The sequence below is a fragment of the Odocoileus virginianus genome, chromosome 30, assembly GCF_023699985.2.
Source record: "Odocoileus virginianus isolate 20LAN1187 ecotype Illinois chromosome 30, Ovbor_1.2, whole genome shotgun sequence".
NCBI classification, from domain to species: Eukaryota; Metazoa; Chordata; class Mammalia; order Artiodactyla; family Cervidae; genus Odocoileus; species Odocoileus virginianus.
Genome location: NC_069703.1, coordinates 5,757,744 through 5,782,279, shown reverse-complemented (window position 1 = coordinate 5,782,279; position 24,536 = coordinate 5,757,744). Strand labels below are relative to the sequence as shown.

At 36.0% G+C, this 24,536-nt stretch overlaps 1 protein-coding gene across 2 annotated transcripts in view; it reads left to right on the top strand.

Moving 5' to 3' along the window:
- Positions 1–24,273, top strand: part of GTF3C3 (general transcription factor IIIC subunit 3) — a 30,091-nt gene extending 5,818 nt beyond the window's left edge. For both annotated transcript variants that reach the window (XM_070458485.1, XM_070458486.1), the window contains 14 exons: positions 597–788; positions 1,301–1,466; positions 3,424–3,571; positions 4,097–4,169; positions 4,993–5,096; positions 6,004–6,175; positions 11,654–11,856; positions 12,192–12,297; positions 13,152–13,283; positions 15,492–15,729; positions 16,285–16,475; positions 18,756–18,880; positions 21,321–21,473; positions 22,847–24,273. In XM_070458485.1, the coding sequence (XP_070314586.1) occupies positions 597–788; positions 1,301–1,466; positions 3,424–3,571; positions 4,097–4,169; positions 4,993–5,096; positions 6,004–6,175; positions 11,654–11,856; positions 12,192–12,297; positions 13,152–13,283; positions 15,492–15,729; positions 16,285–16,475; positions 18,756–18,880; positions 21,321–21,473; positions 22,847–22,969 (2,126 nt within the window). In that variant the 3' untranslated portion in view covers positions 22,970–24,273. The remainder of the gene's footprint in view (positions 1–596; positions 789–1,300; positions 1,467–3,423; positions 3,572–4,096; positions 4,170–4,992; positions 5,097–6,003; positions 6,176–11,653; positions 11,857–12,191; positions 12,298–13,151; positions 13,284–15,491; positions 15,730–16,284; positions 16,476–18,755; positions 18,881–21,320; positions 21,474–22,846) is intronic.
- Positions 24,274–24,536: the final 263 nt, after the last annotated feature.

The following is a 24,536-nucleotide window of genomic DNA, read 5'->3' as shown; positions in this document are numbered from 1 at the left end:
CCATATTTTGGCATTTCCTTTCATTTAGTCCAGGGTCCTTTTCAGTAGTATCTGTTCTTTTATTAGTTTATAATTATTTATTTTGACAGTTACCTTTGATTTTAATCCCTTGTGTTCTTAGAACCTTAATTCAGAAACATTATTTCAGAAATGTGGATTAACCTTTCACTTTGATAATCTGGGTTTAGGTGCTAGTTAAAGATATATTCTCTCCATTAATCCCATACTCTTCAGGGTGGAAGCTGGATCATGATGATTTAACCCCACTGATGTGGCTGATGCTCATTGGGATGAACTTGCTGAATTAGTGAGCCACGTTTAGCCTTATCAAAGGGGACTTTTCATGAGGGGGACATGGTAGAGAGTAGGGTTTTTCATGAAATTGCACTTTGCTTAGAGAAAAGAATAGTTTTTAAATCCTAAGAGTACATGAAAATACACTAAAGCAAATACACTGTTTGCATAATTCTGTTCAAGTTATTTAAAAAAGCATAAATATTAAAGAAAGGATCCATAGTTTGAAATATGAAATTGATATTAGCATAAGCGTCTTCCCTCAACCAATGGAATTTGTTTTTTTATTCTATTCATTATAGCTCCTTTGGCTTATGAGCCATTTTCTACTCTTGCTATGATATATGAGGACCAAGGTGACATGGAGAAATCATTGCAGTTTGAATTGATTGCTGCACATTTAAATCCCAGTGACACTGAAGAATGGGTTAGATTGGCAGAAATGTCCCTGGAACAAGACAATATTAAGCAGGCTATTTTTTGCTACACAAAAGGTAATAAAAATGTTTTTCTTGCTTTGTTTGATAAAATGTTATATAATAGATTTTCTGATCAATATACTTGCTATTCTGGGGTGCTCCTTAGTTGAAATATATTTACCCCTTGTATTCTGTTATACCAGATGTAAGTATTTGGGCTCCCTGTATTTTCACATTTATCAGCAACTTTGTTTATATTTTGAGCTAATACAGTAAAACCATTGATTGAAGACCAGACCTTCGTTTTCCTGCCAAGATCAGTGTTGGTTCCAAGCTGTTTCTTGAGAGTTAATATTAGACTTCAGTGACCAAATGAAGGTTAATAGGAAGATTTTAGTCTTCTATTTGGTCAAGTCTAGTTTAGCATTCCTGTGAAGGTAGATTTAGTCTGGAATAAACCACTTGGGTCCATTGGCAAATGAGCTTAGAGTGTTTAATAGATTTTCTGAAAAGATGGGTCACACCCAGGTACCATGAGCCCCCTATTATAATAAATCTGTAATTTATATTCCTTATTTTCTTTTTAGCACTTAAATATGAACCTACTAACGTCCGTTACCTGTGGGAGCGATCAAGCCTTTATGAACAGATGGGAGATCACAAAATGGCAATGGATGGTTACAGGCGTATTTTAAACCTTTTGTCTCCATCTGATGGAGAACGATTTATGCAATTGACTAGAGATATGGCAAAGTAAGTTTCAAGTTGAAGTATATATAAATGTTCTTATTAATCATCTTGTTTTAGAAATCAAAAGATACATTTGAAGTGAATATACTTTTTTATTGAGGTTCAGGAAAGTGTTTTGTTTCCTGTATTTTTATATTGTGCTTAAACATAGAGGTTTTTTCCCCCAGTACTTTTTTATATCCAAGACTGTGTGATTGTTTAGAAAAATTTGTATTATGTATTTGATTATCTTAATATACCCGGAAGTTTCAAAATGGAACATGTTCTGAAGGATGACTAGATTCCCAGGTTTTCATAAATTATGTATGTATACAGTAATACTAAGTTATTGCAAATGTGCTAGTGAAATATTTATGCTCTGAGATCTACAGTCATTTTATCTTGAGCCTGTACTAGAATGACTTTTTAAGATGAAGACTTTTCTTTAGGTTGGCACATGCTACTGACATTAGTCATTAATTTAGAGTTTAGTAGCATGGGCAGCTGGTGGGGAAGGCATGTTTGGATTAATCAGAGTTGGAATTTTATCAGATGATCTTGGTAAAGGGAGAGGAGTGCGGGAGAATTGAGATGTGCAAGGGAGTTAGTGTGATATTGGATGACAGAGGAGGAGAAAAGTGAGGGCAGGAATGGTGCAGCCGCAGTACAAAGCGGTAGGGTCAGTGTTCTGCAGATCCCACTGAGGTAGAAAAGTTATTGGTATTGAGTCACAAAGGCAGTGAGCTAGAATGATATGAGGTAGCTGTGGGAAAGTGAGATGCTTGATGTTATGACATGGTTATACCAACAGTACACGTTTTTCTCTGGATCATCTCTGATCATCTGAGTCTCTTTTTCTGTTTTGCATATAGGGTTATCATTACCATCTTTCTAAATTCCATATATATGTGTTAGTATACTGTAATGGTCTTTATCTTTCTGGCTTAATTCGCTCTGTATAATGGGCTCCAGTTTCATCCATCTCATTAGAACTGATTCAAATGAATTCTTTGTAATGGCTGAGTAATATTCCATGGTGTATATGTACCACAGCTTCCTCATCCATTCGTCTGCTGATGGGCATCTGGGTTGCTTCCATGTCCTGGCTATTATAAACAGTGCTGCGATGAACATTGGGGTGCACGTGTCTCTTTCAGATCTGGTTTCCTTGGTGTGTATGCCCAAAAGTGGGATTGCTGGGTCATATGGCAGTTCTATTTCCAGCTTTTTAAGAAATCTCCACACTGTTTTCCATAGTGGCTGTACTAATTTGCATTCCCACCAACAGTGTAAGAGGGTTCCCTTTTCTCCACACCCTCTCCAGCATTTATTGCTTGTAGACTTTTGGATAGCAGCCATCCTGACTGGCGTGTAATGGTACCTCATTGTGGTTTTGATTTGCATTTCTCTGATAATGAGTGATGTTGAGCATCTTTTCATGTGTTTGTTAGCCATCTGTATGTCTTCCTTGGAGAAATGTCTGTTGAGTTCTTTGGCCCATTTTTTGATTGGGTCATTTATTTTTCTGGAGTTGAGCTGGAGGAGTTGCTTGTATATTTTTGAGATTAATCCTTTGTCTGTTGCTTCGTTTGCTATTATTTTCTCCCAATCTGAGGGCTTTCTTTTCACTTTGCTTATAGTTTCCTTTGTTGTGCAAAAGCTTTTAAGTTTCATTAGGTCCCATTTGTTTATTTTTTCTTTTATTTCTAAAATTCTGAGATGTGGGTCATAGAGGATCCTGCTGTGATTTATGTCGGAGAGTGTTTTGCCTATGTTCTCCTCTAGGAGTTTGATAGTTTCTGGTCTTACATTTAGATCTTTAATCCATTTTGAGTTTATTTTTCATGATTTTAAAAAAGAGTTTTCTCCTCCCAAATTTTAAGAAAATGGGATTCATAGTTAATAGAGGGCCTTTGTAGGAAAATGACTTTTATGATCTGAATTAATAAGCACTGATCAATTTTTGCCATTAATATTTTAGGAGTTACTATGAAGCCAATGATGTTACTTCAGCTATTAACATAATTGAAGAAGCTCTCTCAAAACACCAGGGCCTAGTCTCCATGGAAGATGTTAACATTGCAGCTGAACTATACATTTCTAATAAACAATATGACAGAGCTTTGGAGGTAGGAACTTTTTATGTGTTTCTCTGTTAGGTTTTGAACATGCACCTTTTTTTGTTTTAGAAATTCTTACAAATTGACAATTCCTCATTTAATTTATATATATTATTTATTTAAGCTATACATTTAAAATTTGTATGAACACACTTAAGTTCTGTAATAATCCTGTATGAAATACAAAATGTAGTTACCATATTGTAAAAGCTGTTGCTGTTATCACAGATGCTAGGTACGTCTGTACTTCAGCATAGCAGGACTCTGCAGCAGACTAATGGTTGTGATTCGTTTCCTAATCTTTTGGGAAAATTAGGTTGGTTTGATATAGTGAAGCATTAGTTAATATGATATAAAAATGTTAATGTATCACATTGGCTCCTTATTTTAAAGAGACATACTATTGCTTTTTATAGTTCATTATATCTTTTAAGGATTATTTGAATTAGCTGTACAAATCTTTGAATTGTGAAAAAGTTTTTCATATATACCTATTGTATTATTTCCTGCTCTCCCCCTCCCCCATACTTTTAGGTAATTACAGATTTTTCTGGAATTGTGCTGGAAAAAAGAACTACAGAAGAAGGCACTTCGGAAGAGAATAAAGGTTGTAGTTTCCTCTGCGTAGGAGAGAGTGCATAATCCTCTTGTTCATAACGTGGTATTTTGAAATTAGTAGTGTTTTCATAGCAAGTTTTCCCAAGAAGCGTTTTTTTCCTAACAACGATTCCATATCTTTTTCTTGTGAGTATTCACTCACAGGTAATTTTTTTTAAACTTGGTTTTAGTCCTTTTTTTCCCCTCAGTACATCTGTTTGAACTTGGCATTTGTCATTGACACAGGGCCTTGATAGTGTTATGTGAAAAAAGAATGAATTATGGAGCAGCCTACCAGAAACCTTTCAAACTAAAGCAATTTACTTTTTAAAAAGGACTTAAAATGCTCTCTACTAATTTATTTCAAACTTATTAAAGATTGAAAAAATTCAGTTTCAAACTTAAGCATTCACTTAAAGTTCTCCTTTAAACTTAAGCACAATATTACATCATCCCTTTATCAGCTTCTTTTGTAGTGAAGACTTAAAAGGGGCTCTTGGATTCAAGAAGAAAAGAGAAAGTTCATATATCCTTATTTGTCACTTTTGTTTTTTAGTTTTTTGTCGTTTTGATAGAAGGTGTGGGGGTTCATGTAGATTTTTGGCAAGTGGATAAACTATTAGGGAAAGAATAGGAAGGGTAATTGCTAATCAAAAGACAGACCGAAGGGAATTTAAGAGCCTAGAACCAGAGTTGGCCAAACTCAGAACTGACTGTAGAATCATTTGCTTTGAGTGAAGTAAATGAGGTCTTACATAGAAGATACAGTTTGCTTCATTTGCTCCACTTTCTAAGATTATTAGGAACTTTTTGTTTGTCTGTCTAATGCACAGCTGGTGACAACGTTATCTGTGCTATACCTGATGGTGTGCCGATAGATATCACAGTGAAGCTGATGGTCTGCCTTGTACATCTCAACATTCTTGAACCACTTAATGTAAGTAGCATTAAGATTTGCACTTGAGATACTTTAGATCAAATCTATAATGTTTTTCTTTAGATAGCAGGAAATTATAAGTTGACCCTAGATTTCACATTTTTTAATAACCAGGAAGTCACAGTAAACATATTATTTTTGCATGAATGTCTTTTAAAAGCTAAGTGTTTGGAACTGGGCTTATAATGATTTGTTTTTCTTGAGAATAATCCAGAGATCAGAATGTGAGATTGGGCCTTTTAGACAGTCGGCAGTTTCTGACAGTTGTTCTCTTTTGCTGACTTCAGACTAAGTATTTTATTACATAAAAAAATATTGGATATCTACTTTGTAGACCTTAGGATAAAGTGTTGTTTGATTTAATGGGATTAGATAATAAATACATAAAATATAGAATGCTAGTTGGTGATAAGTGCTCTGGAGAAAAACCAGAGAAGAATAGGAAATACTGGGGATGGGAGGAGTTGCAGTTTTATTAAATTGGTAAAGAAAAGCCTCCCCTGAAAGTAACATTTGAATAATGATATGAAGGAAATGAAGAAGTAAGCCAAGCAGGTAACAGAGGGAATGGCGTTCTGGGGAAACAGCAAACACAGAAGCCCTGAGACATGGGCTTGCTTGACTTGCCTGAGGGAGGGCACAGAAGATCAGTGTTGTCTAAGCTCCTGCAATGCCTGCCTTATAACACATCTTCAGAAGTAGTGTGTTGAATGAGTGAATGATGGCAGTATGAATTCTTTATAATAGAGACACAGGAATGATTTAAGAAATGATCATGTAAAGCTGTTTTTATTAAGCCTTGCTCCTTTTAGATTGACCTCAGATAACTGGTGTATATGTTAAAAAGAGAAATACAAGTAGACGTGTTTATTTGTAATGAACGCTTGACTGTTACTTTTGGGTCTAGCCTCTGTTGACAACACTCGTGGAACAGAATCCTGAAGACATGGGAGACCTCTATCTTGATGTTGCTGAAGCGTTCCTGGATGTTGGTGAATATAATTCTGCACTTCCCCTCCTTAGTGCACTGGTCTGCTCTGAAAGATACAACCTCGCAGTGGTTTGGCTTCGGCATGCAGGTAATTCTTTTCTGTAGGAAGGGGAAGTTTTAATCACATAAGCAGGCAAGAACTTACCTTCCCCAAGATGGTGATAGTTGTTATAAAATGTTAATGTCTTAGTGAAAATATTTCTGGTTTCAGGGCAGTTTTTTCAAAGTCAGTATTTTAAATTGTCTTGATTCACCACTACCTGATTTTCCCTCACAAATGCATTGGGGAATGATTCACTTAATGGAACCTGAGTGAAACAGAAGGACTAACAGGTACCGATTAAAAATACTGTAAATGCCTATCGTTTACCTGTTTTAACCTTAGGCTCTGGTTTTTAGTAATAGATTGTCAGAGTTAGAGTGCAATCTAATTTTTGAAGAGCGTTTAAGGATTTATATTTAATGTTATTTTGAGGGAAAAGTTAATATATTTTCAGTGTTGTTTGAACAAATCCAATCAAGATTGGATTTTATCTGTCAATTTATTTCGCTGCATCTAAATCCAGAGTAATCTGAAATAAATTGTTTAGAGTGGGAAAAACAGCTTGAGAAAAACTACTAAATCTCTTCCAGAAATGTATGAAAGACAAAAATATTTTAGTAGGATTTCCTATTGATCAACATAAGAGATGCCTTGAAATTTGAATAGTCTCTGTTACAAATATTGTATAATGACAAAGTTTTAATATTTAAAATATTTTGAAGTACTATATAGCATATATAGTACTATATATGCTATATATATATGCTGTATATATATATATGCTATATAGTATATATATACTACATATATGAAGTACTATATAGCATATATACATATATATACAATACATATATATGTATATATGTGTGTGTATATATATATATATATATATATACAATAAAATATATTGAAGTACTATATACTACTTCAAAAAATATTTTAAAGTAGCAGAAAGTTCTCTAAATAGAGGAGCATTGATTGATATCACAGATCAGTATTAGTTCAGTCGCTCAGTCGTGTCCAACTCTCTGCAACCCTATGAACCGCAGCACTCCAGGCCTCCCTGTCCAACACCAACTCCCGGAGTTCACCCAAGCCCATGTCCATCGAGTCGGTGATGCCATCCAACCATCTCATCCTCTGTCATCCCCTTCTCCTCCTGCTTCCAATCTTTCCCAACATCAGGGTCTTTTCCAATGAGTCAGCTCTTCGCATCAGGTGGCCAAAGTATCGGAGTTTCAGCTTCAGCATCAGTCCTTCCAATGAACACCCAGGACTGATCTCCTTTAGGATGGACTGGTTGGATCTCCTTGCAGTCCAAAGGACTCTCAAGAATCTTCTCTAACACCACAGTTCAAAACCATCAATTCTTTGGTGCTCAGCTTTCTTTATAGTCCAACTCTCACATCCATCCATGACTAAAGGAAAAACCATAGCCTTGACTAAACGGACCTTTGTTGACAAAGTAATGTCTCTGCTTTTTAATATGCTGTCTAGGTTGGTCATAACTTTCCTTTCAATGAGTAAGTGTCTTTTAATTTCATGGCTGTAGTCACCATCTGTAGTGATTTTGGAGCCCAAAATAAAATCAGCCACTGTTTCCCCATCTATTTGTCATAAGGTGATGGGACCAGATGCTATGAGCTTAACTTTCTGAATGTTGATCTTTCAGCCAACTTTTTCACTCTCCTCTTTCACTTTCATCAAGAGGCTCTTTAGTTCTTCTTCACTTTCTGCCATAAGGGTGGTGTCATCTGCATATCTGAGGTTATTGATATTTCTCCCAGCAATCTTGATTCCAGCTGTGCTTCTTCCAACCCAGCGTTTCTCATGATGTACTCTGCATATAAGTTAAATAAGCAGGGTTACAATATACAGCCTTGACGTACTCCTTTTCCTGTTGGGAACCAGTCTGTTGTTCCATGTCCAGTTCTAACTGTTGCTTCCTGACCTGTGTACAGGTTTCTCAAGAGGCAGGTCAGGTGGTCTGGTATTCCCATCTTTTGAAGAATTTTCCACAGTTTGTTGTGATCCACACAGTCAAAGGCTTTGGTGTAGTCAGTAAAGCAGAAGTAAATGTTTTTCTGGAACTCTCTTGCTTTTTTGATGATCCACCAGATGTTGGCAATATGATCTCTGGTTCCTCTGCCTTTTCTAAATCCAGCTTGAATATCTGGAAGTTCACGGTTCACGTATTGCCGAAGCCTGGCTTAGAGAATTTTGAGCATTTCTTTACTAGCATGTGAGATGAGTGTAATTGTGCTGTAGTTTGTGCATTCTTTGGCATTGCCTTTCTTTGGGATTGGAATGAAAACTGCCCTTATCCAGTCCTGTGGCCACTGCTGAGTTTCCAAATTTGCTGGCATATTGAGTGCAGCACTTTCACAGCATCATCTTTCAGGATTTGAAATAGCTCAACTGGAATTTCATCACCTCCACTAGCTTTGTTCTTAGTGATGCTTCTAAGGCCCACTTGACTTCACATTCCTGGATGTCTGGCTCTAGGTGAGTGATCACACCATCGTGATTATCTTTTTAGGTGGTGAAGATCTTTTTTGTATAGTTCTTCTGTGTATTCTTCCCACCTCTTCTTAATATCTTTTGCTTCTGTGAGTTTCATACCATTACTGTACTTTTTTGAGCCCATCTTTGCATGAAATGTTCCCTTGGTGTCTCTAATTTTCTTGAAGAGATCTCTAGTCTTTCCCATTCTATTGTTTCCTTCTATTTCTTTGCACTGATCCCTGAGGAAGGCTTTCTTATCTCTCCTAGCTATTTGTTGGAACTCTGCATGCAGTTGGGTATATCTTTCCTTTTCTCCTTTGCTTTTCGCTTCTCTTCTTTTCACAGCTATCTGTAAGGCCTCCTCAGACAGACATTTTGCTTTTTTGCATTTCTTTTTCTTGGGGATGGTCTTGATCAATGTCTCCTGTACAGTGTCATGAAGACTGTCTATCAGATCAAGTCCCTTAAATCTCTTTCTCACTTCAACTGTATAATCATAAGGGATTTGATTTAGGTCATGCCTGAATGGTCTAGTCGTTTTCCCTACTTTCTTCAGTTTAAGAAATTGAACTAAGAATTTGGCAATAAGGAGTTCATGATCTGAGCCACAGTCAGCTCCTGGTCTTGTTTTTGCTGACTATATAGAGATTCTCCATCTTTGGCTACAAAGAATATAATCAATCTGATTTCAGTGTTAACCATCTGGTAATGTCCATGTGTAAAGTCTTGTGTTGTTGAAAGAGGGTGTTTACTATGACCAGTGCGTTCTCTTGGCAGAACTCTGTTAGCCTTTGCCCTGCTTCATTCCGTACTCCAAGGCCAAATTTGCCTGTTACTCCAGGTGTTTCTTGACTTCCTGTTTTTGCATTCCAGTCCCATATAATGAAAAGGACATCTTTTTTTGGTGTTAGTTCTAGAAGGTCTTGTAGGTCTTCATAGAACCGTTCAACTTCACCTTCTTCAGCGTTATTGGTTGGGGCATCGACTTGGATTACCGTGATATTGAATGGTTTGCCTTGGAAATAAACAGAGATCATTCTGTTGTTTTTGAGATTGCATCCAAGTACTGCGTTTCGGACTCTTTTGTTGACTGTGATGGCTACTCCATTTCTTCTAAGGGATTCTTGCCCACAGTAATAGATATGACGGTCATCTGAGTTAAATTCACCTATTCCAGTCCAGTTTAGTTCGCTGATGCTAAAATGTCAACGTTCACTCTTGCCATCTCCTGTTTGACCACTTCCAATTTGCCTTGATTCATGGACCTAACATTCCAGGTTCCTATGCAGTTTTGCTCTTTACAGCATTGGACTTTACTTCCATCACCAGTCACATCCACAACTGGGTGTTGTTTTTGCTTTGGCTCCGTCTCTTCATTCTTTCTAGAGTTATTTCTCCACTGATCTCCAGTAGTATATCGGGCACTACCAACCTGGGGAGTTCCTCTTTCAGTGTCCTCTCTTTTTGCTTTTTCATACTGTTCATGGGGTTCTCAAGGCAAGAATACCGAAGTGGTTTGCCATTCCCTTCTCCAGTGGACCATATCACAGATATGAAATAACAGAGTACTTAATGGTTAAGATAACATTTATTTGGATGACTGAATAGGAATACAGATGTAAAAGTTTACGTACATTAGTTTACATAAAAAGTTACATTATTTGTGGGTTTTGAATTTTAAAAGAGATAAACGGAATTAAAATTTTTATTGCCTTCTGTATGGCTGTGGTTTTGAAACTGCTCTTGTTACTAGCAGTAGATGTTTTAAAATCCTCTTTAATTATAATCATGATACTGATAAATGCTTTTTCTATGTTGAACATATGTAGCCTTAGATGAATGGGAGGTAAAACCTCAGTATTGTCTAAAAATCATAAGGAAATTTGGAACAGTAGAAAAGAAACATCATTAGAGGAATTTAATACTTATAGCGTAATAATGAAGTATCTTTTAAAGTGACAAGTGAAAAATTATGAGAAATTCCATCCTGGTGATTCACTCATATTTAGTAGTCTTCCTTCGTTACCAGAGTTTAACCTGAAGATAGTGGTAAGGAGATATTTGAGAAATTTGAGATTTGAGAAAACACTAGGATGCAAAATACCTTCTTAGGAGATCAGTGCAGAAAGGAGGAGAAGAGGTGGAAGGGCCTGTGTTTTTAAGTGCTGTGGCTGTTTGGCGGGGGGAGAAGAAACGCTTACTGGGAATTCATCATCAAACTATAGGACTTCGTGATTGATTGGCATAACGTATGAGGAATAGGGCCCAAGAACTTCACCTCTAAGGACTTACTCTGAGGAAGTAATTGAATGATGTGAGGAGAGGTATTTTATATTGGAGATCACAAAACTCAGGAGCCTGGCAAGTAACAGTGAGTGAAGTAGGTGAGTGAGAGGCCCAGGCAGGTTGGGAACTGGAGAGCCCCGTCTAAAGGGTGCCACTGTTTCTCGGCATGGCTGGTGAAGCATGTGGGAATGAAGGGACTCAGCTGTTGCCAAACCCAGATTTCCTGAAAGCACGCAGTGACTTGGATTTCATAAAAAATCCTAACTTTTAAAGATGTAGACAGTTTACTGTTTTTAACAGTACTGTGGCCCAACAAAGCATATCTGTGGGTTAAATTGGTCTCCCACTTTGTGAACTCCGGCTTATATACATGAAGATGTTTACTGTGGGGTTATTTATTAGAGTAAAAATTGAGGAATAACCTAAATGTCAAGCAGTATGGTTAAGTAATTAATAAATTTAATTGAATATTGTGACCAGTCAGAATGCCAGTGAAGGCATGGGGAAATGTTGAAAGCATAATATAAGTTAATAAAGCAGAACACCAAATTGTGTATTTATATATTGATCACATATTTATAGTATAGAGATTGGAAGGGATAGTTGTTTTAAAATACAGAAATATGCACTAATCTCTTTCTTGTTATAATTTTTATATTGCTGTAACATTTCTTTTAAAATGGAGAAATAATTTTGGCCCTCTTACATGTCTTTATTTTAACATCGTTTTAGAATGCTTAAAGGCCTTAGGCTATATGGAGCGTGCTGCCGAAAGCTATAGCAAAGTGGTTGATCTGGCCCCTCTTCATTTGGATGCAAGAATTTCACTTTCCACCCTTCAGCAGCAGTTGGGTCGTCCCGAGAAAGCTCTGGAAGCCCTGGAACCAATGTATGATCCAGATACATTAGCACAAGATGCAAACGCAGCGCAGCAGGTAGGCCATGCGATGTGGAAGTTATTCTTGGTGGGCTATATTTTAGAACTTTTCTTATATTTTAGAGACTTTAAGGATGTCTCTCCAGCTTATATCCAAGTTTAAGTTCAGTGTATTACATTCAGTGTTTCTGAAAAATGATTTTGAATCTAAAGTTACAACATCGTAATTATTAATGTAATTTATAGTTATTAAAATGTTGAGTTTTAATTATTGTGGGAGATCACAAAGCAGATGTTCTTAAGGTTTAGTTTCTAAGAGATAGTTTTTCTATGCAAGCAAAACAACTTGAAACAAAGGGATCTTGTCACACTATCCTGTGCTTATTTCTTTAGGAACTGAAGTTACTGCTTCAACGTTCTACTCTGTTGTTTTCACAAGGCAAAATGTATGGTTATGTGGATACCTTGCTTACCATGTTAGCCATGCTTTTAAAGGTAGGTGGTGATCTGTCTTTATATTAGCCTTGTTGCCTTTTTAAATGTTTAGAATTTTGTTTAAACATAGATCATAATTATTTTGTAACTCCCTTTTACTCTTAAACTTTTTAAAGTGAAAGTCAGATAAAAGGCAGACAACCTAGAGATTAATGTATGTAATTGAAAGTCTACATGAAAGCATAAACTTGACTACAGATTGTAAAATAAAATCTTTGCTAGTGCATATTTAGAAAAATGAGGACCATCATGGTGTCTGTTTTTGGCCCTGTGGACACTACTATGTACCAGTATTGTTTCCTTTGCAGAGATGTTTTCTGGGTATGACATCTGTTCTGAGTCTGGCTTTTTACAGGGAGATAGTTAACTTTCTATGTGTGTGTGAGATAAATATAATGTGAATGGCTTTCTTTTTCCTTACTAAGGTGGGTAGTGTGACTTGGACTCCCTTATTAAGGAAAAAATAAGTCTATTCATGCTCTTTTAGGTGTTCATATACATGATAATTGGTGTTTTATTCCCCTTACTAAAGAAGCTTTCAGATACATCTGTGATACTTGTTTTCCATAGATTTTCTTTAAAAAAATCATGGACTAAAAAGGCTTCCCCAGTGGCTCAATGGTAGAGAACCCACCTGCAGTGCAGGAACCACAGGAGACCTGGGTTCAATCCCTGGATTGAAGATCCCTTGGAGGAAGGCATGGCAACCCACTCCAGTATTCTTGCCTGGAGAATCCCTATGGGCAGAGGAGCCTGGCGGGCTACAGTCCATGGGGTCGCAAAGAGTTGCACACAACTGAAGCAACTTAGCATACATGTACATGACTAAAAATTTTCAATTATCTTTAATTCAGGTAGCAATGAATAGAGCCCAAGTCTGTTTGATATCCAGTTCCAAATCTGGAGAGAGGCATCTCTACCTTATTAAAGTGTCAAGAGACAAAATATCAGACAACAATGACCAAGAGTCAGCAAATTGTGATGCAAAAGGTAATTACCTTTTTTTTCTTTGTAATTACTTTCACTTGCTTTATTGTGTAAAACTGGGCTGACTTGGGAGAAAAAAAAACTCATGAAGTAGCACGTGACAGTAATCTTATTGAAAATTATATTTTCTAGTCTAGATCCCTTAGGAAAAGTAAACTTATTTGGTGTTTTCAAAAAAGAAAGATTATATGTAAATACTTGAGTGTAAGAAAATTAAAAAGCAGGTGTCTACTTAGATCCTTCTGTGAAAAAAGCTAAAACAATCTTCTGATTTTGACTTTTTCAGAATAAACCATACCCTATTTTAAGAATTTGTGATAATTAGATAATACAGAGTGCTTTATTTGTCTGGTTACTTCAGCTGCATATGTTAAGCTCTTCTTTGATAAGTGAATTTGTCTCTGTTAAATTCATTTTTGACAAATGTAACAACAGTCATAGAAATTCTGCAAATAAATTGCTTTGGCCCAATCTCAAATATGCGACTTTAAAACCATCTATTTTTAGCTGGAAAAGGATCAAAGATGTTGGGTGACATTATTACTCAAGAGAACTTTGGAAAAGACCTAGTCTATAAACTAGAGTTACCAGTCTGGCAGAAAGTTATTTCATTGTTAAACATGTCCACAGATATTAATTAAACCGTTATTACTGACATGGCAGTGTGCAGTGGACAAGGTTTTAGAATCCAGATGAGCTGAATCTGTTAAGACAATATAAGGACATAAGCAAGATGTTGTGGGGGAAGAGAGTCAGAGGATAGGATGTGGGCTCAGGTGCTCATAATACAGCCTTAGAGCCTTGCCATCTCTTAAGTTCATTGATTCTGGGCTTAACCCAGTGGCTTCTGCCTCTGCCCACATTAGTTTGGACTATGTTTCCTCAAGTTATATTTTTCTCTATCTGATCCCGCCTGTTTGCTCTTCCACTGTTTCCTCATTTCAGGGTCATTGTTGGTTTTTCTTAAACTCATAAGGTCTTTGTTTTGTTATTAATAGTTTCATCATGATGAGGATCACATTATACTAGTGCATCATGGTTGGATTATCTCGGGCACTTTATGTGACATGTATCTTTGTACTGGGGCTTCCAAGGTGGATCACTGGTAAAGAATCTGCCTGCCAATACAGGAGATGCAGGAGATGTGAGTTCGATCCCTGGGTCAGGAAGGTCCCCGGAGGAGGAAATGGCAACCCATTCCAATATTCTCGTCTGGAAAGTTTCATGAACAGGGAAGCCTAGTGGGCTACAGTCCATGGGGTTTGCACAAGAATCAGACATGACTGAGCATACACATACATCTCTGTACTAATTTTTCACTCAATATTTTCTCATGCTTTAGTCTCTTTGTAGCTGTCATATTTAAGGAATGTGTCATATTCCATTGGATAGTGGTTTTATAATTTATTTAATCATTCCCTTCTTTTTAAAATTATTACATGGCTGCTTTTGATAACTTTCTTTTCTAAGTAATATCACTGTCGTTGTTCAGTCACTCAGTCGTGTCTGACTCTGCAGCCCCATAGCCTGCAGCACGTCAGGCCTCTCTGTCGTTCACTGTCTCCTGGAGTTTGCTCAAACTCTTGTCCGTTGAGTCGACGATGCCATCCAACTAAGTAATGCCATAGTAATCATCTTTATGCTTATAGATTTATCCGTATTTCTGAGTAGTTGTTTAGGATAGATTCTCAGAAAGAGAATTACTGAATTGGAGGTGGTAAAAAAAATTTATGGCATTTGGTATTTCTCATGGGATGTAAAAGGAAGACTTCTTATAGACAAATAAGGAAGAGAAGATTGTTTGAATTTGAAATCCTTTTAGTAAACATTTGAATGCCTTGTGTGTGCACACTCCCATATCTGACCTCAGTCATGGAAAGCACCCTTGCTCTGCCCTGAAGGTGCATATATCCAAGCTAGCACTGAAAAACACAAATAATGTAGCTGGACTTGACCGAGGATGAATCAGAAGAGGATTACCTTGGACTGCAGATTGTTTGTTAGGTAGAGCAGGGGGAGTCATGCTGAGGGAGTAAAAGGAAGCAGCTCCCTCCTCATCGTTGTCAGAAGAATGCTGGCAAGAATTCGGTCCTATAGGGCCATGGTTATTCAACTTAATTTAACTTTAGATTAGATCATGTTAATTTTTTTCTGATGCTGCTACTTCTGGAAATATAGTATCCTAACTGATCTTCATTGGTATCATTTTAGCAATATTTGCTGTACTCACGAGTGTCTTGACAAAAGATGACTGGTGGAACCTCCTTTTGAAGGCCATATACTCCTTATGTGATCTATCCCGGTTCCAGGAGGCTGAGTTACTTGTAGATTCTTCATTGGAATACTGCTCATTTTATGAAGACAAGCCAAAACGCAAAGAGCTAGAATACTTTGGTCTCTCTGCTGCAATTTTGGACAAAAATTTCAGAAAGGCATACAACTATATTAGGTGATTTTCCAATAACCTATTTTAATTAGATTCTTTGATGGAGCATATATATTTACTTTGACTTAATTTTACATGCTCAAGATTTAGTAAGCTGTTTAACTCTTGCTTACAGATTAATTCGGTTCATTGGTGGTTCTTGGAAGCAGTATAAAAGAGCATGCACTCCCATAAGAGGTTTACTTAAACTTTTGTGCCTCAGTCTCCCCATTTTTTAATGGTAAAACAGGCATCATAATATTACCACCTCATAGGTTATTGTGAGAGTTAAGTGAGTTGTCCAGTGTCTGATAATGCATTATTATTCAGTGTTCATTGTATTGCAGCTATGAGTGGGCTGGGAGAGAAAAGATAAAACTTAATCCTCTTGATTCTGTTTTTTTGGTTTAAAAGTTTGTTGAAAAGCAGAAACAAGATGAAGAAACACTACATACCCCTTATTGGGGGTGGTGAATTTCATTGTTGATGGGACAGCACTGAAGGGTTTCAGTCTTAAAAATCAAGAAGTTTTTTCTCTGTACACTATTTTTTACCCTCATTCTCTTTTTGCAATTTTAGAATAATGGTAATGGAAAATGTCAATAAACCCCAGCTCTGGAACATTTTCAATCAAGTTACCATGCATTCCCAGGAAGTACGACATCATCGCTTTTGTCTGCGTTTAATGCTGAAAAACCCAGATAATCATGCCCTATGTGTCTTAAACGGACACAATGCCTTCGTGTCTGGTAGTTTTAAGCATGCACTTGGTGAGTGTCCTGGTGCATGGCTTTGTCTCTCTCTCTCTCTCTCTCTCTCTCTGCTTAGGTTTCTGTGACTCTGAAATGGAGATAACCTTGTAGATTATTGTGAAAATTAAATGAGTTAATATAAAGTACTTAAAATAATGTCTAGGACATATAGTAAGTGGTTTTAAGTATTCACAGTAATTATAATAAATATTTATTTTTCTTGTGATGCTTTGGTTTCAAAAGGCTCAACTAAGTCGTTAAAGTAGGTCTTTGAAGTGGACTTTAAAGTGTGACTTAGGCTTGTTTGTTCTCAAAATAATTTTCATTAGTTATGGATGCTTTGCTAAATGATTTTAATTTGCTATAGTATAAAAAGGGACTTAAGATTTTTTGATAGTTTATTCCTTTAGGAGACAAGTCTTTTTTTTCTTTGCCTTGATTTATTTTTTTACATATACATATATCTGTTCTTTTTCAAATTCTTTGCCCATTTAGGTTATTATAGAATACTAAGTAGAGTTCCCTGTGCTATACAATAGGTCCCTGTTGGTTATCTGTTTCAAGTAGAGTAGTGTGTATGCCAATCCCAAACTCATGATTTATCCCCCACCACCACCACCTTTCTGCCTTGGTAACCATGTTTGCTTTTAGAGTCTGAGAGTCTGTTTCGTAAATACATTCATTTGTATCTATTTTTGGGGGGGCGGGGGGGGGGATTCTGCATGTAAGTGATATCATATGGCATTTGTCTTTGTCTGACTTACTTTGCTTAGTATGATAATCTCTAGGCCCACCCATGTTGCAGCAAATGGCATTATTTCACTCTTTTAATGGCCGAGTAATCTTCCATTGTATATATGTAACAGATCTTTTTTATCCATTCATCTGTCAATGGACATTTAAGTTGCTACCATGTCTTGGCTATGTGAGTGTGTATGTACCTTTTCAAACCGTGTTTTTCTCTGGATATATGCCCAGGAGTGGGACTGCTGGATCATATGGTAGTTCTATTCTTAGTTTTTTTAAGGAAACTCCATACTGTTCTCCATAGTGGCTGAACAAATTTAATTCCTACCAACAGTGAAGGGGAGTTCCCTTTTTTCCACAGCACCTTCAGCATTTATTGTTTGTAGACTTTTTGATGATGGCCATTCTGACTAGTGTGAAACAAGTCTTTATAATTCTTATTAATAATTAAATAGAGGGAAAATTCATTAACCATTTATAGGAAATTTCTGTAATAAGGAACCAGGAGCAAGCAAGTAGAAAAATACTTAACCAGAAGTTTAAACTTAAAATGAGGCATGTATCTCCTGCTGCTGGCAATAAGATATATTGCCAGATTCACTTCTGAGTATACTGTGATTTTGGCTGTTTAATGCTTTAATGTTTCTTGTGTACGGTTGCTGTTTTTATAGTTGTTCAGCCAGTAATCTTGAACATCAGATGTTGAAGCTTTTTTTCACTGTGTATTCTTTTTTGGAATTATTAGTTTAATATTAAGAAAACTATATATAAAAGAGATTAAAATAGAAAGTCTAAATGGCAGTCTACCATTTGTGCTGGTAAGGAGACTTTACAGTGCTGTTCCTTCTGGAATAGAAGTTTTCTTATCTATATAATAAATTATAGATCATTCCTTTACAAGAAAAATTTGCTAAAATTCCTCTATCTCATATAGTTAGACTTTTGACATGAGATAATTGTTTATATAGACTACATGGAATTCATAAAACCCTGAATTTTTATCTTGTTATTAGATACATTTAGCTCTTCTCAGGAAAAACAATTGCTACGTTTGAGACAATAATACTCATAAACCTAAAAAACAAAACTATTTTTCTTTTTCTCACCTCCATGATCCATCACATTAGCATCTATAAGACAGGTCTCAGTTAGTTTTATGAAAGAATTCACCAACAGACACATTCCCCCATTAGTTTTTTAAAAGACTTGAGGTTGTAAAATAGATTTATGATCAGTTACTCAATTGTTTGTTTTCGAAGTACTACTCTACTTGGAAATGTCTAACTGTACCTTTAAAAAAGCTACTTTTGTACTCAGTTTTAATCATCATGGTCAAAATATGTTGATGGGTAAATCCTTTTCTTTTTGTTATATGTTATATATTTTAAAATTCCTATTAATATGCATCTGGTTGATATTTTAGAATATAACCTTTGTATCTGTTAAAGTGATAGCAATATTTATTTACCTTAAACTATACTTAAGTAAGTGTTGAAGAAATAAGGAATTGTGTTTTTGTCCTGTCATCTAACATCACTGCTCATTTTTCAGGACAGTATGTGCAGGCCTTTCGCACCCATCCCCAGGAGCCACTCTATAACCTTTGTATAGGCCTAACCTTTATTCACATGGCATCCCAGAAGTATGTATTAAAGAGACATGCTCTTATTGTGCAGGTAATTCATTTGGATTTCTCATTACTTGATTTTATGTTCTTTAAAGATGAATATACTTAATGCTTTTATTACCCTGCTTCAAAAGTAGTACCTGCTTAGTGCACCTGTTGGGAGTATCCACTCCTGTGTTCAGCACTCATGGATCAACATATAGGAGTACTCCCGGCCAAAACTACACAGCTATGTGGAAAGGTGCACAGCCAGGTCAGAAGAGAAGGCTCAGGCAGAATGTTAGGGAATCCTGTGCAGGCTTTCTTGTATTCTGGAGCCTCAGAGGCTTCCAGTCTTCCAGGTCCTAAAGAATTTTTAAATTAGTTTTTAAAAATATACATCTGAGTCTCTTTTTCTGTTTTGCATATCGGGTTATCGTTACCATCTTTCTAAATTCCATATATATGTGTTAGTATACTGTAATGGGCTCATATACACCATGGAATATTACTCAGCCATTAAAAAGAATTCATTTGAATCAGTTCTAATGAGATGGATGAAACTGGAGCCCATTATACAGAGCGAAGTAAGCCAGAAAGATAAAGACCATTACAGTATACTAACACACATATAAGGAATTTAGAAAGATGGAAACGACAACCCTATATGCAAAACAGAAAAAGAGACTCAGATGTGTAGAATAGACGTGTGGACTCTGGGAGAAGGCGAGGGTGGAAATGTTTCAAGAGAACAGCATCGAAACATGTATATTATCTAGGGTGAAACAGATCACCAGCCCAGGTTGGGTGCATGAGACAAGTGATCGGGCTTGGTGCACTGGGAAGACCCAGAGGGATCGGCTGGAGAGGGAGGTGGGAGGGGGGACCGGGATGGGGAATACATGTAAATCCATGGCTAATTCATTTCAATGTATGACAAAAACCACTGCAATGATGTAAAGTAATTAGCCTCCAACTAATAAAAATAAATGGAAAAAAAAAATAATATAGACGTACGATAATGTATACATATGTGCCTGTGTGACTGTCTCCTTACGTCATCACCACAGATTGCTCTTTTAAAGTCTTAGTTTGTAAAGCAGTTTGCATTACCTTTTTGTTTTCCTGTTTACCTTCTTAACATAGCTCATCTCCTCTAGTGAAAATATAAACTCCAAGAGATCGGAGATCTGGTCTATCTCGTTCACCCCTGTATCCTCAACATTTCTGCTTTATTTCAGTTTTTATGTTTGATGCATGTATATACCTGTTTTTTAAGTAATCAGGGAAAGAAAGTAAATGTTCTTTCTTAGATTTTTGTCTTTGAATTTCTCATTTTTAAACATATAGATTTGATTCTTCTGAGAGTAATAGCTTGTCTGCTATTACTTAAAAGAACCACGTTTTTCAGTAGAAGTCATATTCATGTACTCAAATGGATTCATTTATCATGCAGAAAATATGACTTGTTAATTGAGCATACTTTTTATTCCTAGAATGCATTAATTCTAACAAATTCCTTAATTTTTATTATTTATTTATGAAGAAAAATTTGTGACCATTTATTACATACCAGATCACCCAGGAAATAATTGCATTTTATTTTTTATACATACAAATTTGTTGATTTAATTCTCAGGTAATATATTTGCTTAATTGCTTACATCAGTTACTTGCATCTTGCAGTTTGTAGCTTTCTTTGCATGGTAGAAGCTGAAGTTGCATTGAAGGGGAAAGTGAATGCAGGAAGAAGTGATGAAGCAGGTTGCTTTTCTGGGTGCTGTGGCACCCAGGGAGCATGCTTCATTATAGCTGTGCTCTGAGATAGTCAGTTTCTCCATAGAGCTGCTGAGTCAGAAGCTTTCAGAGGGGAAAAAGAAAATCAGGTTTTTTAACGTTAAGGAGTTATTAAGGTTCTGAGAGGTATATGAAAGGCACCATTTAACCAGCAAGGTCAGATATACTCAAGTGAGTTTGTTCCTGAGGATGCACGTTTCTAAATTATCATAAGAGCTTGGAGTTTATATTTTGGTCAAGCTTTTAGACATGTATCTCAAATCTAAAGTTTTACTAGCCTCTAATGCCACAAAAACCAACTTGAAACCATAAAAATATATATTCTCTGTTTTAGATTATGAGTCTTTGATAGCTAGTTATAACATTTGGCTTTGTTTTCTGTGAGTTTTTTGTCTTTAGTTAAAAAAATATATCTCCTTTACACCTTCAGAAGAAATCTGAACTATATTATGATATGACACTGTACCACAGACATATATCCTTTTAGGGTGAGACTGTCTTTAAAAAAAAATTGGGGGACTTCCCTGGTCGTCCATTGATTAAGGCTCCACACTTCTAATGTAGTGGATGTGGATTCAGTCCCTGATTGGGGAACTAAGATCCTGCATGCTGCACAGGGTAGCCAAAAACAGAAGATTGTATTCCTGCCCCTGCACATGCTTGTCAAATGCCTGAACTACTGAATTATTATTATTATCTTTTCTCTTTGGTAGGGCTTTTCCTTTCTTAATCGATACCTCAGTTTACGTGGGCCTTGCCAGGAGACATTCTACAACTTGGGCCGTGCCCTTCACCAGCTGGGGCTGCATCATCTTGCAATCCACTATTATCAGAAGGCCCTGGAGCTCCCTCCGCTTGTGGTAGAGGTACTGTATGATTTACTTTAAAAAACTGAGGAGACATTTCATCTATTGATAAGTTCAGTTAGCTCAGTATTGTGGTCCAGACAGTGAAATTAATTAGCTTATGTATTAAAATGTATTCTCCCCTTACTGAATGCACTTATTTAGTTATGTTCAGCAACAAGTAATTGTTTGACATCCTGGCCTACTGACCTAATCAGCCACCATGTAGACACATATGACTCGAGGTTATGACCATTTCGGTTATCCTAAGATAGCCCTGTGGTTTACAGGTGTGAGCTGGTAGACAGGAATCCTGAGTATTGAGTTCTGTAGCCGTTATTCATTTTCAAGTTCAAAAGTGTAGCTAACACACTTCTTTATAGAGATTAAAGATCAGTATAAATGAAGCTTTGTTTAAGTTAATGTAATATAGGGTGAGTGTTGCCAATACTATGATAATCTGTGTTTAAAGCCTAATTTCTGAAGGAAAGTATGTTATTGTTCAGTTTTAAAAGTTGCACTCATAGTCCCCCATTCCCTCACAACTCTTTTCTGTTACCCTTGTTCAACTTTAGTCATTAAGCAAATGGATACCTACTCTTATAGTTATGCTGATGAAATACATATACTTTTGTGTTCTTAACTTCATAAATAATTTATGTATTGCTCCTTAAGCTTTATAGGGCAACATTTTTCATTGATGCAGATGTTCTTAGTTGACTCCAAATTTTTGTTTGGGGAAGAATAGGAACATAGATCTAATCTACTCCATTGAGGTCATTGCTTGGGTTATTTAAGTAGAAAAAAAAAAGTAATAACATCCATAAGGTATTCATTATAATAAATTTGGCGTATGCCCTCCTAGACCTATGTTTTATATAACTTCCTGTTATATAGTATAGATATTTTTTTTCTCATCTGTTCATTTGTGTTATGATTTTTTTCCTACATGCAGAAGTTTTACATTTTTTATGAAGTCATGTCAGTCTTTCTCTAGTTCCTACTTTTGCTGTTTATTATACTTAAAAGGGCTTTTCCTACCAAGGTTATATTATTATTCAACTGTATTTTTTCTTTTATGGTTTCATTTTTTTTACTCTTAAATCCTAATTCATCTGGTGTTTATTCTGCTTTGTCTTGTGGATGAAACTTTTTTCCTTTAACTTATTGGTTAGAGATTTTAAAATATTTGGTGAAACAGTTACTATAACAATTAACTGAAATCAGCATTACCTGATAAAAATGTATATTCAAGGTATATGCCTAGTTTTATAGTTTTTTTTAGTAATATGAATTTTAATAATTTTTTGAACACTTACAAAAGCTCTTTATTTGCTGTAAAATTGTCCTGGTTGTCAGTTTGAAATACTCTCATTTTTGTATTTTCCCCCTAGGGTATAGAAATTGACCAGATAGACTTACGAAGAGATATTGCCTACAACTTGTCTCTCATATATCAGAACAGCGGGAATACTGGAATGGCTCAGAAACTTTTATTTACCTACTGTTCTATATAATGCCCTGCCGCTGGGAAGGAGCTTGGGCAGCCGCTGTGCATGGACCAGCATTTTCTGTCTCAGGGCTTATTATTAACCCCAAGATGGACATAACTTCACAATTATCTGTGTTTCATTTTTAATATGTGATAATTATTTTTTGATAGATTTGCAAAATTATCACTCCTACAAGAATTTTATACTGTTCTGTCATTTTCCTTTACCAGCTTTGGTAAGTTATCCCCCAAACTGAAGTGGACATTGTTAGCCATTGAACCAGCATGGAGTTGAATATACTACTTTTTTTCCACACAATTTATTCATTTGTGTACATAATACTACATATTAAACACCTGCCGTATACCAGGCACTGTAATAGGTGTGTTTGGAATACAGTAGTAAGAGAGATGTTACCTCTCAATATAGTTCTTTAAATACAGACTTTGAGCATATGTTTATTTGAAAGAAATATTTGCTACGTATGTATTTCTACATACATCGTTGTTGTCAGTCATCCGTTTCTTAGTGCCCTGTTCTTATCGCCAGTAGTCTTTGAGATATACAGAAAAGGAGGTTGCTTAGTAAAGTAAAGACAAATTGGGACTCTGATGTCAGCACAATTATGTAATTCACTTTGCTCCTTGGAAAATTATTTTAAATGGTTATGTGGTGGGAAGACAAGTAACTGAGCTAATCTTTTATTTTTCACCTGCATGTATCTTAGCTATAAAGACAGGCCTGGGAGGCTGGGCTTAATTCATAGAAACCTGTTGTGATGCAAATTAATAAAAAAAAAATGCATTTTCAGTGTTGGGCTTTCTGGCCAAAAGAAAAAAAGAGAACTAGATTCAGTGACATGACCTGGTTTCCATTTTAAGATCACTAGGAATGTAGGAAGATTAGGGAATTTTATGTATGAAATGAAGTGTTGCTGATGAAGTAGAAGGAGATTAAAAGCCTTTTACTTATCTTAGATATTGTGTATTATTGGATCTAAGATAATAGTATTTGTTAGACATACTGTTGGTTTAGTAATAGCTTTTTAGAGTTTCTTTTTAGGGAGGAAACAAATGTGATAGTAAATGTTCATGTGGATTTGAAGTCCCAGTCCAACTGTGGGCGGAAAACAAGTATGAGACTTAGGATGAAAGACGTCCAGGAGGCTTTAGAATTCTTACACTGTTTACACTGTATACATAACTTTGTAGTTGAGAAGCAGAATTTGTATGTAATAAGTAAATGTATGGTACTCTCTCTGTGTGTGTATGTGTGTATATAGAATTTAAATTTTATTTTTGTAATTAAAGTTGTTTCATATGTTCATATATATTTGTTTTGTTCCATGCCATTTGCAGGTGATGATAAAGCTGACTGTGATAGAGTGCTCAGGTAGATTTGTGACTTGGAATCCTTGTGGAGTTGAGCACTCTGTGTTCAGAGTTTCTCTCTTGAGTTAAACTCACTGTGCTGTAACTCCAGCATCTGCTAAATAGCCTTGGAAGACACAGTAAATCTCTCTAGTAGTCATATAAGGGGAAAAAAAGCTGATAATTGTATGAGTTTGTTTATCATTTAAGACCGTAACTAC